Source organism: Leptonychotes weddellii, chromosome 6 (genome assembly GCF_054177405.1).
Source record: "Leptonychotes weddellii isolate Sample4059 chromosome 6, ASM5417740v2, whole genome shotgun sequence".
Taxonomy (NCBI): Eukaryota; Metazoa; Chordata; class Mammalia; order Carnivora; family Phocidae; genus Leptonychotes; species Leptonychotes weddellii.
The window spans coordinates 93,657,856-93,671,419 of record NC_138374.1 but is presented as its reverse complement, the minus strand read 5'-3'; the positions used below and the strand labels follow the sequence as shown (position 1 = coordinate 93,671,419).

Here is a 13,564-nt window from a genome sequence, read left to right as displayed (position 1 = left end):
AAACTAAGAAGTTGCTAATTTTCACTTCACTCCTCAGCACCTTGAGCTAAGCAGGTGTGGGGGGAAGAAAATGAGTGTTATCTGGTAGTGGGGCACTGATGGGGAGTAGCTTACAGGTCCATCTTGAAAGGAATGGTTAAGCTTAGATCTTAACAAAAAACTCATTGCTTTAGAACCTATCCAACCCCTTCCCTCATACCTGTGGGGCCCCTTTGCTTCATTTTTATTGGTTTTTGTCTTTGAAAAGAGAAAATAGCACTCAAAGCTATTATTCTATGTGTATCCTTTTTTAAGTGTCTCTTGCTAGAAGGATGAAGAAACTGTATGCCCCTTGTCTCCTTAGGGTAAGCCACTTTTGTTATTTACCAATTATAGGAAGTCACACCCTGTTCTTTTACCACCTACGAATTAACCAGCCAGTGAAAGAGTTAACACTCATGCTGAAGTGGGACTGGTCCCAGCAGTTTAGGGATACATAACATTACATAACGAATTATTAATATAGGGGAACAGGAGCAATTTTTTTCAAGATCAGTGCTAAGTCGGGCAATGATTCTTCATCTTTGGGGGTCTCGAGTTTGCTCATAAATCAGAATAAACTTATGGAACCCTGCCGTGGGAGGATGCACATACACACATACACGGTTTTGCATACAATTCCAGAGGGGTTGTGAACCCCTTGGTATATTAATAGAGTAACTAGTGGCAATGAAGCATAGTAATATCCAAAACAAATAGAGAATTGTGGATGGTTCTTCTGTTTAACAGCTCCAAAATCATTAGCCATTTTCATTTGAAAACAAAGACCCAGAGTTCCTATAAAACCGTAACAGGTATAAGTGGCCTCCTCTAACCATGGAGTTGTTCCATGGGCTAACAGCACGGCATGGTGGGAATAAAGTTCCAGAGCCAGAGAGTCATAGATTCAAATGTTGACTGCCCTTAAGCTGTCTCCAGATCCCTTCATTTTTCTGAGCCTCAGTTTCCCCTATTGGCATAGCACAGCTAATAACACCTACTTTTCAAGTTTCTTAGAAATATTTGATGCACTAAGTCACTTAGGTGCTCTTTAAATACTCATTGATCACCTAATATGTGCCTGGCAAGAGACTAGGCACTGAGCAAATCAGGATGAAAAAGTCCTTCTACTCAAAGAGTTCTCAGTCTTTGTTTTTACAGAGCACATAGAGTAGGTTCTTTGTAAATGTTGGGTTCCTCCACTAGTGAAAATCAGCACGTAGTAGAAAATGGAGAGACTGAGGGTGTGTTCATTCATGTGGGTGGTAGAGACGGGGATGTGTGACATGATGGGATTTATCGTTTCATCCACACCACTATTAGAGTCGGAGTTTAATCTGATCATTTCATATTCATTTTCTCAAACAGACATGTTAATCAATTGCTTCATGTTTCTTCTTCCTACCCTGGTTCTAAGGGGAATGCCTCTGCTACGAAGGTTACATGAAGGATCCAGTACACAAGCACCTTTGCATTCGGAATGAATGGGGCACAAACCAGGGGTAAGTGCAGGGGATGGCAAGTGAGCCAGTTCCCTGATGTCACCCTTCTTTGGAGCCATAGCGTGCAGGGGAACGGAGCTAAAGGGTAGTTATATTCTGAATCGCGAATGGGTAAAAATGTCACCGTGCATTTCCATATTTATACCATTCCAGTGACGTCCGTGTCATCTTTTTCTCCATTTACGAGTTCAGAGATGATGCCTCTGACTCGCAGCCCCAAAGCCTCCAGCTGGGATCTGAAAATCAAGCTGTCCCTGTCTTCTTTTTCATTCCACTGCCAGCCACCAGGATTCCACAGGCAGAACTTAGCTGATGATTTTGTTGGAGATGCACAAAGCCACACAGACTCCCATGTGGCTCTCCCAGAGCTGGAGGAGCTTTGAGAGACGGACATGAGGAGAAACGTGTTTTCCCCATCACTGTCAGCCAGGATGACGTGTGGGTGATGTAAGGGTACTTCTGCCAGATCCCCAGTCACCCTTTCTCTCTGAGACCTTTGCTTTCCCCCAAGCACACATGACTGGGAGAAGAGTTCCCAACCTTGCCTTGTTTTTTTCTTTTATTTTTTACATTTAAAAAATTGATAAAATCTACATCCCGTAAAATTGACCATTTTAATCATTTTGAAGTGTACAATTCAGTGGCATGAAGATCATTCACATTGCTGAGCCGCCATCAGCACTGTGTGTCTTCCTTCGCTTTTTAGAGGCAACTTTCTACTCTGTTTTGGGTGTTGAGAGCCTGCTTTCTGCATTGGCTCACTCGTGGAGCAGGGTGGGAAGAGAAAGGGATCAATAAACACTAACAATAGCAGTCAATGGAACAGGGAAACTAGAAAGAAATCAAGGCACAAGCCATCTGAGAGTGATTGCTTTTGTGCAGGTTGGAAATGTGTTTGCAGCCTGACAAGGTGGAAAAAAGGCACCACCATCATTTCATACATTGCCATGGAGGACTCCTATCCCCGAGGTCGATGATCAGCCCCCTCTGTAGGATCCTGATGAGACCGAGCCTAGAATAGGGAGTGTAGTTCTGGACTCTCAAAGCAATAAATATGGAGACAAATGGGTGAGAGTTTGGAGAAGAGCAATAAAAATGATTGAAGAGCCCAAGGGAGTGATTTATGATGAAGGATAGAAGGACTCAACTCAGAGAACTGGCCAGCTGATGACAAAGTCAAGGCATGATAGATTCCCATCGACGTTAGAAGAGGGCAAATGTTCTGGAACTGGTTGAGGTTGAGGAATAAGGACAAGAGAGAATGAAGTTAGGGGAAGGAAATCTGAGTCACAGGTCAGAAAACTTGAGGAAGTCAAAATGCCATGAAATTCTTCTGTTGGTGAAAGTGAAGGATTGCTCTGTTTCTGTTGAACTTGAGATCGTATCAGAGAGGCCATCCCCTGGATTTGGAGGAAGGTGTTTGTAGAGGGTATAAATACACATGAGGTTGTGTGTTGTTGAAAGATGGGTGGGGAGGGCCGAGGACTTAGCTAATAGATGTCAGGTGGGGTATGAATACAGAGGGCCATTCGCTGTTTAGAGTTACCTTAGTCCCCTCACTCTCTGACCCCTGAAACGTTTGCATCGCGGATGAGGAGCCAGGATTTTAGCCTACGTGATGGCCAAGCATCTCGGTTGGCTATGATTCTTACTGAGTAAAATGTTGTAAAGGGTGATGGATAACCGGCTCTCTATCTCTTAGCCTGCAAACTTGCTGCTGAAGAAAACAACGACAAAATATCATTTTGCTTTTTGCCCTGAATGATCCACGCTGGCCCTCTGCAGTGATTGGATTTGGTGGCTAATCGCTCAAGCCTCCACATCCCTCACGTTGCAGACAGATCATGTGAGGACGGGCCTGGCTTCACTTGGTAATTGCACAAGCGTTCGTCATCCCCTCTGGCTGCGTTGTAGAGGCAGTCTTAGGATGTAGACAAGAGCCTCCAGGGACTTGGTAGAGGCCCCACGTTGGTGTCATTTAAAATAAGACAGGCTAAAGCACCGAGTTGCAGACTGACAGGAACATTAGCCCCAGGAAACAGACAAGGAGACCTAATCTGTCATTTCCATCTCTAATTTCCATTATTCTCTGATCATCACTGTCTGCGAGGTCTCGTTTTGGACACTAATAAAATAATGGAGCAACTGTTAGGAGGGAAAAAAAGTGACTATCTTGGGGATAATGGAACCAGGAGTGATAAGCAGCATGGGTTTATATGTATATAAAAAAATGCCAGACAAAAGACGGCATTTTCCTCATAAAATGACAAGATAAATGAAAAGTGGAGGATGCCATACATCTTGATTTAAATCAGGGGTCTGATGCCACGTTTCTCTAAATGATTCTTACAAAATTAATCGAAATTGATTTGAACGTGAAGTCTGTCACTTGAATTGAAACCGGCCTGACAGATTGCCAATTAATGATACGGATTGCGGTATTATGGAAAAATCGATGGCGGGCCTGATTTTCCTGAATATTTAATGTTCCAGAAGGTGAAGGTAAGCAGCATGTGTGGGTATTTATATTTTTCACCTAATATCCTTGTATTGCATACATAAAAATAGCTGAACATTCTTTTGAAGTAGAACAAGCAAATCCCAGGCCAGTGATATTTAAAATGAATTCCCTTGTGAAAAATCTAGGTTCATGTATGAGGAGAAAAGTAGCAATAAGCATTCATGACTTTCAGACAAGGAAGAAAATTGATTAAGGACATTAATACAAAAAATTACACCTGCAACTTTACCCAGCCTCTGCCTGGCGCTCCAGTTTACCGAGACCCGTGTGCGAGCGTGTGCACTTTGTGCACATGGCATGCTGCATATGCGTACATGGCGTAGCATGCGTGGTGTGTGCATATGTGTGTGAGTGAGCTGGTTTATTCGTACCAGCACACCATCATTTATGCTCTCAGTCATTCATGTTTTCAGTAAATACTCAACTTGATTACCTATTGTACCAGGGTAAGCTAGATTGCTAATTATAAGATGTGGTCTCTGCTCTGGAAGAACTAATAGTCTCGATAGATAATGGGCACATAACAAAAAAATGACAATGAATTCTAAAACCTATTAAAAGAAAGGTGTGAGCAAAGGTCTATGCGATTACAGTTTAAGGGGTGACTTAGGTGATGTCTAAGAACCTAGAACGGGACGTTGTGGAGAAGTTAGATTTTGAACTGTTCTATTTAACGGCTGACAAAGGTAAGTCTAAGCAAAGGGAACAGCATATGCCAAGGCCTGGAGACATAAGAAGCATGACTTCTCCAGGACTAGCAAATAAGTAGCCCAGTGTAGCTTAAGAGTGCAGTTTATAGAGACAGGAGAAGAGGCTGATAAAGTGGGTAAAGACTAGCTTTTGAGGAGTTCTTGCTTTCTAAGGCTTTGGACACTGAACTTCCATGTAGATGCCCCTAAAATTGTTAGCAGGAGGGAGAAGTCCCAAGGTGTCTGTGTATTTGGTGGGATAGTCCCTCCATACATTATCATTCTGGGCCCTTCAAAATAAAATAGGGCATCTGGGTGGTATAGTCGGTTAAGCATCTGCCTTCAGCTCAGGTCATGATCCCAGAGTCCTGGGATCAAGTCCCGCATCGGGTTCCTTGCTCGGTGGGGAGTCTGCTTCTCCCTCTGCCCCCCACCTTGTGATCTTTCTCTCTCTCTCTCAAATAAATAAATAAAACCTTTTTTAAAAATTAAATAAATTAAAATAACCCTAAAAAGAAAGCAAAAAGCAAAACAAACCCACTGAAAACCTCTAAATTTATATTTATCTGGATTCTGTAAGTAAAACATAGTCCTAAAAATTATTCTGTAGATGAAAGTTTTCTAGACCAAACAGCAAAGAATGACAGAATTGGGGACCATATGTGTAAGGCATGTGAGTCAAGGGGGTTGCAACCATTTTTTGGTGACTCCGGTTCTGCCAAAAATGCCCATGTTGAGAAAAGTGTGAGTGGATCTGGGAGGTGAAGCCAGCCAGTGCACCCAGGTGACAGGATCAGGTCACCAGTTGTAAAATTATTGAACTTACTACTCAAGAAGCTCCTATTCACTAAAAGTAAAAAATAGCTTCAAAAGGATTTAAACAAAGTCATGGATGACAGATTTCTAATGAGTTATTAAAAGAACACGAATGTTTGAGATTATATTTTTGGTCTTCGAGGTTGGCAACAAAATCAGTCATTTCCTGCCACAGCATCCCTGGTGACACAGTTGTCCCACAGAGGACCTAGGATATAAAAGGGCCCTACCCCAGCATGGGGCTTTACCAGGTCTTCTGTCTAACCTGCCATGAGTTCGCTAGAAGCTCCTCAGCCTCCTATCCTGTGGCTTTACACAGACAGGGACTATTAGAGTATGTATCTAGTATTTGTTCGACAACAAGTACAAACTGAAAATTCTAACAAGAAATGAAACCAGTAAATGAGGGTGGAGGAGGCAAGAGAGATTGATTTACATGAACATATTAGAGGAGAAAAAAACAAATTTATTTAACTACTTTGGAGATTATTAAGAAAGGCTATCAGAAGTTTTTTGTTGTTAAATTAAAAGTGTGTCCCAAGGGCTTCTAGCTACATTGTTCAGAACACCACACTACATAAATTCATGCATTTGAAGATTCCCTCTAAATAGTAGTCTGATTTCTTATTCTGGCATCTCAGGTACAGAGGGCAACACCAAGGAGATTTCCCACTGAAGGACTCTCACCTATCCCTAGGTTTCGGTGAAGAGTTGTGATCAAGTGATAATTCATGAGACGGGAAGAGGTGGCTGTGGGAAATGAACAGGTGTTTCTCTACGGCTTTAGAAGCTGTTGTCAGGAATCAGAACCTTCTTTCACTGCCTACTCAGGAAACAACACGTTTACCATGGTAGCCCCAGATAAGGACACATGTGCGCATGCGCGGGTATGCGCATGTGCGCTCTTTCGCTCTCACACAGCCCCCGCCGCCTTAATCTGTCCCTTCCATTGTGCCAGGTGCTTCCTGTTCGCTTCGTCTATTTCTACCACTTCTCCCTGCTGCCCCCTCCCAAGAGTGACTGCTTGGGGATTCTAAATCCATATAAGGAGCAAATGTCCCACCCCAAAGAATCCCGTTTCCTTTTCAAGCCAAGCATGAAGACGGTGTCTGTCATGCTTGGCCTCAGCCCCTCTGTTGTGCTCAAAATACGTCCTTGATGGCAGTAATTTTATTTGGGCCTGTCTGAATGATGCCATTCGTAACATTTCCCTGGAGACAACTCTCAGTGCAATGACCAGAGCCCGGTGGAGAGGATGCGCCTGCCTCTGGGTTCTGGGTATTGAGCAGAGACCAGACTCCCCCCACGACTCAAAATGAATCCCAAACCGGTCCTCACCTCCTGGCCACCTACAACTGAGCAAAGCCCTCTTTTCAGCTCTCCAACAATCACAGGGCAAATATCCAGCCACTGGTGGGCAGTGACTGCAATGCTGGGGTGCATCTCGGATCCCAAGTACGGGTCTTGGGCAGTGTTTGGCCTTCTTTGACCTGCCCGAAGTCTCTTCAGAAGTGACTCAGCTGGAGTCAGACAGTCCTGGGTGACATATGACATTTCCCGACTTCTCTCTGTCCATTTCTAGCTCATTGTCTGGCTTTTATTTTCCCACCCACTTGTCACTGATTTCTGTGTCACCAATGCCCCAGTCACCTTACCCCAGCCCCTCAGACAAGATTTGCAGGCCAGCCTGGCACTGCTCTTTTTATCTCTGGGTGCCCTCCCCCCTGCCCTCCAGCCCTGTCAGCATGGTCTGTGCCCGCGCCTGTCATTGCCATGCACAAATGGGATTATCTTCCCATTAGCTCTCTTTTTGTTCTCCTTTTCTCTGTTTCTGTGTGTGCGTATGTCGCTCTAATTACTCCTAACTTATTCACGTATTCCTAACAAGGGTTCCCAGTGTATTTATTTGGCCCCTTATTTCTCATTCTTCTTTTCTCCCCTCCTTGTTTCTTTGCTTCCATTTCCTCCTCTACCCTCAGGAGTCGATAGCAACGTGGCTGTCCTTTGTCCCACCCATTTCAATGTCAGACAGATCTTCATCTTAGCTCTTAGAATTAAGCCTAAAGTTCCTAGTTCCCTCTCTCGTTAGAAGCCCCACTGTTACCTGATTCCAGCTGAAATATTGTCCTGTGGAAAGAGAACTGACCCCTCCCCGAACAAGCAGGCAGGAACCGAGGGGTTGAGCATGGAGCGCCACCCACCAGGACCTCTCAGACAGGCATAATGGGATCAGGTCCCCCACTTGGCTTGGGAAACTCTGCACCTCGTCCTCAGGGATTTTCTCAAGTGAAAACATGTTGACGTGACCCATTTTCACAAAAGGTGTGTGGTCAGTCAGGTGAGTACAGTGAGGGACCTTGTACGTTGCAGATAGACATCTGGCTAGGAGAGCAGCTGAGGGCTGAAACCTAGCCCGTGCTCGCCAAGGCAAGCAAACGCTGAGACAAAGGCTGTGTTTGTCCAGATGGGCACCTTCTTCTAATTTGCACGGAGGCACTTAATGAGCTGTGCTGACCCTGACTCTGGTCGTTTTACGTGGTGCCCTTTGCTCCCCTCTTAGAGGCAACTGTAACCTTCTTGGTTACTCGAGATGATACAAGAGCAAAATATGCCATTAGTAATGGACTCCCTGATGCCTGTGCATGGAGCAGATACTTAAGAATCATCTGGGGAGCTTATTTAAAATATGGATTTCGGATTTCTACCTCCGGAAATTTTAATTGCATAGGCCTGGGAGAGGGTCCAGAATCTGTACCTACAGTAGGTTCCCCCAAATGATTCTGAAGCATAGCCAGACTTAAGAACCCTTCCTGATTTGGATGCAGGGTCTCTAGACCCCTCGGGAGGGCACCTTCTTACCACTGCACCATCCCTTGCAATGAAAATAAGAATGGGTTTGTAGTCTGTGGCTGAGTGCATCCTAAAGGATCCTTGCATTTTTTTTGATTGGGAAATTGGGGGCCAGAGAGGTGAAGAAACTTGCTTAAGGTCACAGAGCTGGTGGCCAAGCTTGACAGTAACGGGTGAGTATTGGAGCTAAATCAGTCAGGTAAATTCAAAGAGAGTGCAATATGAAGAGCATGTAACAGTCTGAAAGTCAGTTACCAGCTGTAGATGAGAGGTGGACGTTCTGTGGTCCCCACCTGCTTCTCTGCATCCTCCCCCGCCTCCCCAGGACTGAGGGGCCTCCTCATCCCACCCTTCCCCGAGTGACAAGCGTCTGCAGTCCCCCTACTGTACTGCCTACCCCTGGAGGAGGGTGAAGCTACCGCAGTGTTCTCTCTGACTAGTCCAGTCACGGCACCAAGAGACTTATTTTAAACAGTGCCGGAGGCGGGAACACTCATATTTCCTCCAACATGACCACCAGGGTGAAAAAAAAATCAACCTCAATTTACCCTCCCATCTGCTCAAGAATGGAAGATAAATTGTTTCAATTTTATAGAAATGAATGTTTTATGTCTTGCCCATGCTTCCCAGATAGTGTCCTGAATTTATATATTCTACTGAATGCATGGATATTTTCCACTAGGAATGCTCGCTGGACCTTCAGCTTCCTTGGGTTTTGGTCTAAGAATACTAGGTTTGAGAGTACCATCATTTTCCCTGGCTTTGGAGATCTTGGCTATTTATCTTTTTTTTTCTTTAAAATAAATAGAAAAAAAATCCACTCATTATCCCATGCTCAGAGAAAACTACCATTACCATTTTGGCACATTTCCTCCCAATTTCTTTTGTTATGCATCAAAAATTTTGCTTCCCCCCCCTGCTTCCCTCAATTCTGTATATTTTTGTTCTCTTTCATAATTTAATAAGCATGTATTACTTTTATAATCACAAAATTTGGAGGCAAAAATAAGGAAGGAAACTTTAAACATATCTCTGGGTACATTTTTTTTCTAAAAATTTTTGCCATGGGGAAATTATTCTTAATGTCTCAATTTTAACCTGATTTGGGGAGAAAGAAGAAAGTGGTTCAGGGTCTAGCATTCAGGTCAAACTCTAATAAAACGTTTCTGTAAGTCTGGGTAGCAAAGGGCTGGATGAACCTCAAGCAGTGACCCTCACATTCAGCACAGTGTTTAATGCTGTACAACTTCAATGTCACTGAAGACTTTGAGCAGTCCCTCGTATAATGCTGATTAATAGCTGTCATTTATTGAATATGTAATACTGGACTCAGTCTTTTTTTTTTTTTTTTTTTTTACTACCACTAATCTGGACAAAAATCCTACGAACTGGTTAAGAGGTGAGTAGTTAGTAGTGTTTATTCTACCTATGATTTCTGTGAAAACAGTTTTAGTAAAAGTAACCTTAGGGTGTATCCGTCCTAGATTAAGTATTTTGGATTCTTGGTCAAACATTCATGCTGTAATTATCTTTTTGAAATTTTAAGTTCATATAATTTCAGAAATTGGAGAGCAAACATTTTGTCACTACACATTTGTGTTTTACTTAATTTTTTCCTTTTACTAGAAGGAATGCATATAATTGGTAGAAAATCTAGGGAAAGGACATACACACGCACACACACTCACAGAGCAGTAAAAAGAAGAAAATCCAAGCCATCTGAAGTACCATTCCCTAGAGGGAACTCATTTTGACCTTTTGTTTTGTTTGTTTAAGTGTAATCCTTTTTTAACAAAAATCACATCATAGTGTTATAGCTCTTGCTCTGTTTTATACACAGACACACACACACACACATATACATATACATATACATATACATATACATATACATATGTATGTATAATGAGAACGGTGCCTATTGTTATTTGAGGCTCAGTTGTATGGTGACCAGAGTCACAGAGCCCTGAACAGAACTTGTTCTTGTTGTCTGATGCCAACATCAAGGCACTTATTAAACCATGATGTAGCTCAACAATTGGGATAGTCTTTTTCCTCCGTATAGTCTCCTTTCCACCAAGCTTATTAACTTTCCCACACCAAGAGTAGCATCGTTTCCTTGAGGAGATACAGCCCATTCTAGCCAAGGTTGTCCTTTGGATCTAAGACCCTTGGATGTAGGAGGATCCCAGAGTTCAGTTGTGCAGGACCTTGGACAGCTGCTCAAAGCCCCAGTGCCTCACTAGCCTAATTAGCCCTGGAGGTGGAGGATCCCATGGGGCTGCCCAGACCATAGTTCTCAGCATGGACTTCCTCCCATCCTGACGTACAGCAGGGACTCCCTTGTTTATAACTACAGGAGAGGGTGACTTTAAATGGAGTGAGTGCTCACTGTTGTGGGATGGTCAAACATGGGAACACAGACTACCCTGAAAGCCTACCTGGAGTAGAATTAACTTCAGTGTGGTGAGCCATAGTACTTTGCAGGCCTGGTATTATAGCACTCCCCACACTGTGCCCGTCAAGTGCTGTAGTAATTGTACTGATATTAATATTAGTAATAGTAATAACTGACACTTACATAGCCCTTGTGATGCACCAGCCACTCTCCTCAGTATTTCTTACACACCAACACATGTAATTCTCATTTCAATGCTGCAAAGTAGAAACTATTAATGGCCCCATTTTACAGGTGAATCTCTTGAATATTGCAGCAATATTGAGAGTCTCAGAGGCAAGAAAAGAGATTCTTGGGGTCCCTGAAGAGAACTTTCTTGTGTCCAATTCCTCAAGGGCTAGAGAGTCTCTAAATGAAATGGAAGCTGGAGAGAAGCCGCAGTTCAGCCTTGAGACTCTGGGGGCAGGGGATCCATGAGTTGATGCCTGGATTAAAACAATGACAAGTATGTAGTCTGTAGTTAAGCATCTCTTTCAGAATGATGTAGAGATCTAGGGAAAGCGACAAGCCACTAGAGGGGCCTCGCTGGGGACCTAAACACAGTAAATGCCAATCCAGGTTGGAAAAAAGCACTCAGACACATCCTAGGGCCCCGTGGCTGGTAACTGTCTCTCGGGGGCAGGCATCTGCTACTGACTAGCTCTTTGCTTGGCCAGTGTGGAGCCACGGCCATGTGTTTAAGTCAAGATGGCCCATTACTGTAGCAGGGGGCATGGCACAACCTATACCAGGGACCCTATGCATGGATTGCCTTTACTCATCTACCAGCACAATCATGGGAGAATAAAACACCTAGTCAGGTCCTTGTTGTCAGCAAAGATTTCAGAACATTTACCCAATAGGTCAGGAGTGGCATCTTCATGTTTGAGGGATGGGGCCATCCATCTTCCCCAAGCTACTTGGCCTAGGATAAAGGTCGTCTGGACTATGCGCAGAGGCTTTTCTTTCCAGGGATAAGCTTGGGTATTGTTAACTGGACTTCACTTAATAGCCTTGGTCAAACCATTTCATCCAAGCTGGGAGGCTGTGGCTCCCTCACTTCCAAGAGGATTAATGTTCACCTGCTCACATTTTTATCTGTATAGGGAGCAGCAGAGCACAGTGGGAAAAGCATATTGGACTGAGATTTGGGCTCAAATCTCATTTCTTCTATTTAAAAGCACTGTATTTTGGGCTGACTTCATAACTTTTTTGAGCCTCAACTTCATCAGTAAAAAGAAGAATAATAGTATCCACTTCATAGAGTTGTTATAAGGTTTATGGGGAAGACATAAATAAAATATGTTGTACTCAAAAATGTTAAATAAAATATATAAGCTCTCAATAAGTGATGGCATTGAGTTTTGCATTGGACATGGCCTCATGTATGTTCTTTTGAACTGCCACCAAATGATGTGATCTTAATATCAGCTTGGCAAGTTGGGTTTAGAATAACCTACCGTGGGGCACCTGGGTGGCTGCACACCTGCCTTCAGCTCAGGTCATGATCCCAGGGTCCTGGGATCGAGCCCCACATCGGGCTCCCCACTCAGTGGAAAGCCTGCTCCTCCCCCTCCCTCTGCCTGCAGCTCCCCCTGCTTATGCTCTCTTTCTCTCTGTGTGTCAAATAAATAAATCAAATCTAAAAAAAAAAAAAGAATAACCTACCACTAGAATGGAAATTTCACCAGGGCATGAACAATGCCTCGTATTTTATCACATCATCACATCCTGACACACTGTATCTGTTACCTAGTTTAAATAATAATGGGTGATATTCATTGAGTGCTTTCTATGTGAAGGCATTATTTGTAAATGCTCTGTGAGTGTTCAGATCATTCCTTCCTCGCATCATGCAGATGAGGAAACCATGGCACAAAGGGTCCAACAACCAACGTGCTTAAGAGCACATGGTAGGAATGAATGGCGGGAGATGGAATGACCCCAGCGGTCTGACCCTGTGTCCAAGCTATCAGTGTGATGGGTAAGGACAAGTATGGCCACCATGTGGCCTCTCAGGATGAGGCCCACCCAGCACTCAAGGCCCCCACATTTGTTTCCAGCCTCGCTGAACTATTTGCCTCCTGACGGTCCTTACTTTTTACTTGACACCCTCCCCACTTCTACTCTGGACACGTCTTCCTCTCCAGTTACTCCCTCCATTACCCACCCCCCCAAGTTAATTCTATCCATTCTCCAAGGCCCTGCCCCAACCCCTGCCCCTCCATAAAGTCTTCCCTAGTTCCCCAATTGGAAGCCATCTCTTCCTCCTTTGGGCTGCCTCACGCCTTGTGGCAGTTGCCACATTGTGCCTTGTTCTTTCTATCCCTAGATTGGTCTTGACCCCTTGTAGACCCTAAGACCTTTGGAGCCAGGGCAAAATTTTGAGTCTCATTCACAAGTACACATTTTCTTGCATATGGCAGGTGCTCAATAAAAATGGAAGAGCTACCAGTGAGATTTCAAGCATTACGAGAAATGGACTCACAGGGAAGATACTTATGTTGGGGGCAGGAAGGGGGGAAGGTCCTGAGACCACTCACAGCACATCACTTCCACTGAAGAATTCCTCTCTGCCAAACACCCTCTTCAATCTTCACAACAGTCCTATGAGTTCCAGTCCATTAGGAGCTTAAACAGGTGAAGAACTGAGTCCATAGAACATATTGGTTAGGACTGTACAACAGAACCCCTGAGTCCCAACCCCTTTCCATTAGGCAAATTACTTAAG

At 43.9% G+C, this 13,564-nt stretch overlaps 1 protein-coding gene across 3 annotated transcripts in view; it reads left to right on the top strand.

Moving 5' to 3' along the window:
* ASTN1 (astrotactin 1) overlaps positions 1 to 13,564 on the top strand; it is a 296,455-nt gene that overhangs the window by 151,604 nt on the left and 131,287 nt on the right. For all 3 annotated transcript variants that reach the window (XM_081824653.1, XM_081824650.1, XM_081824651.1), the window contains exon 8: positions 1,436 to 1,520. In XM_081824653.1, the coding sequence (XP_081680779.1) occupies positions 1,436 to 1,520 (85 nt within the window). The remainder of the gene's footprint in view (positions 1 to 1,435; positions 1,521 to 13,564) is intronic.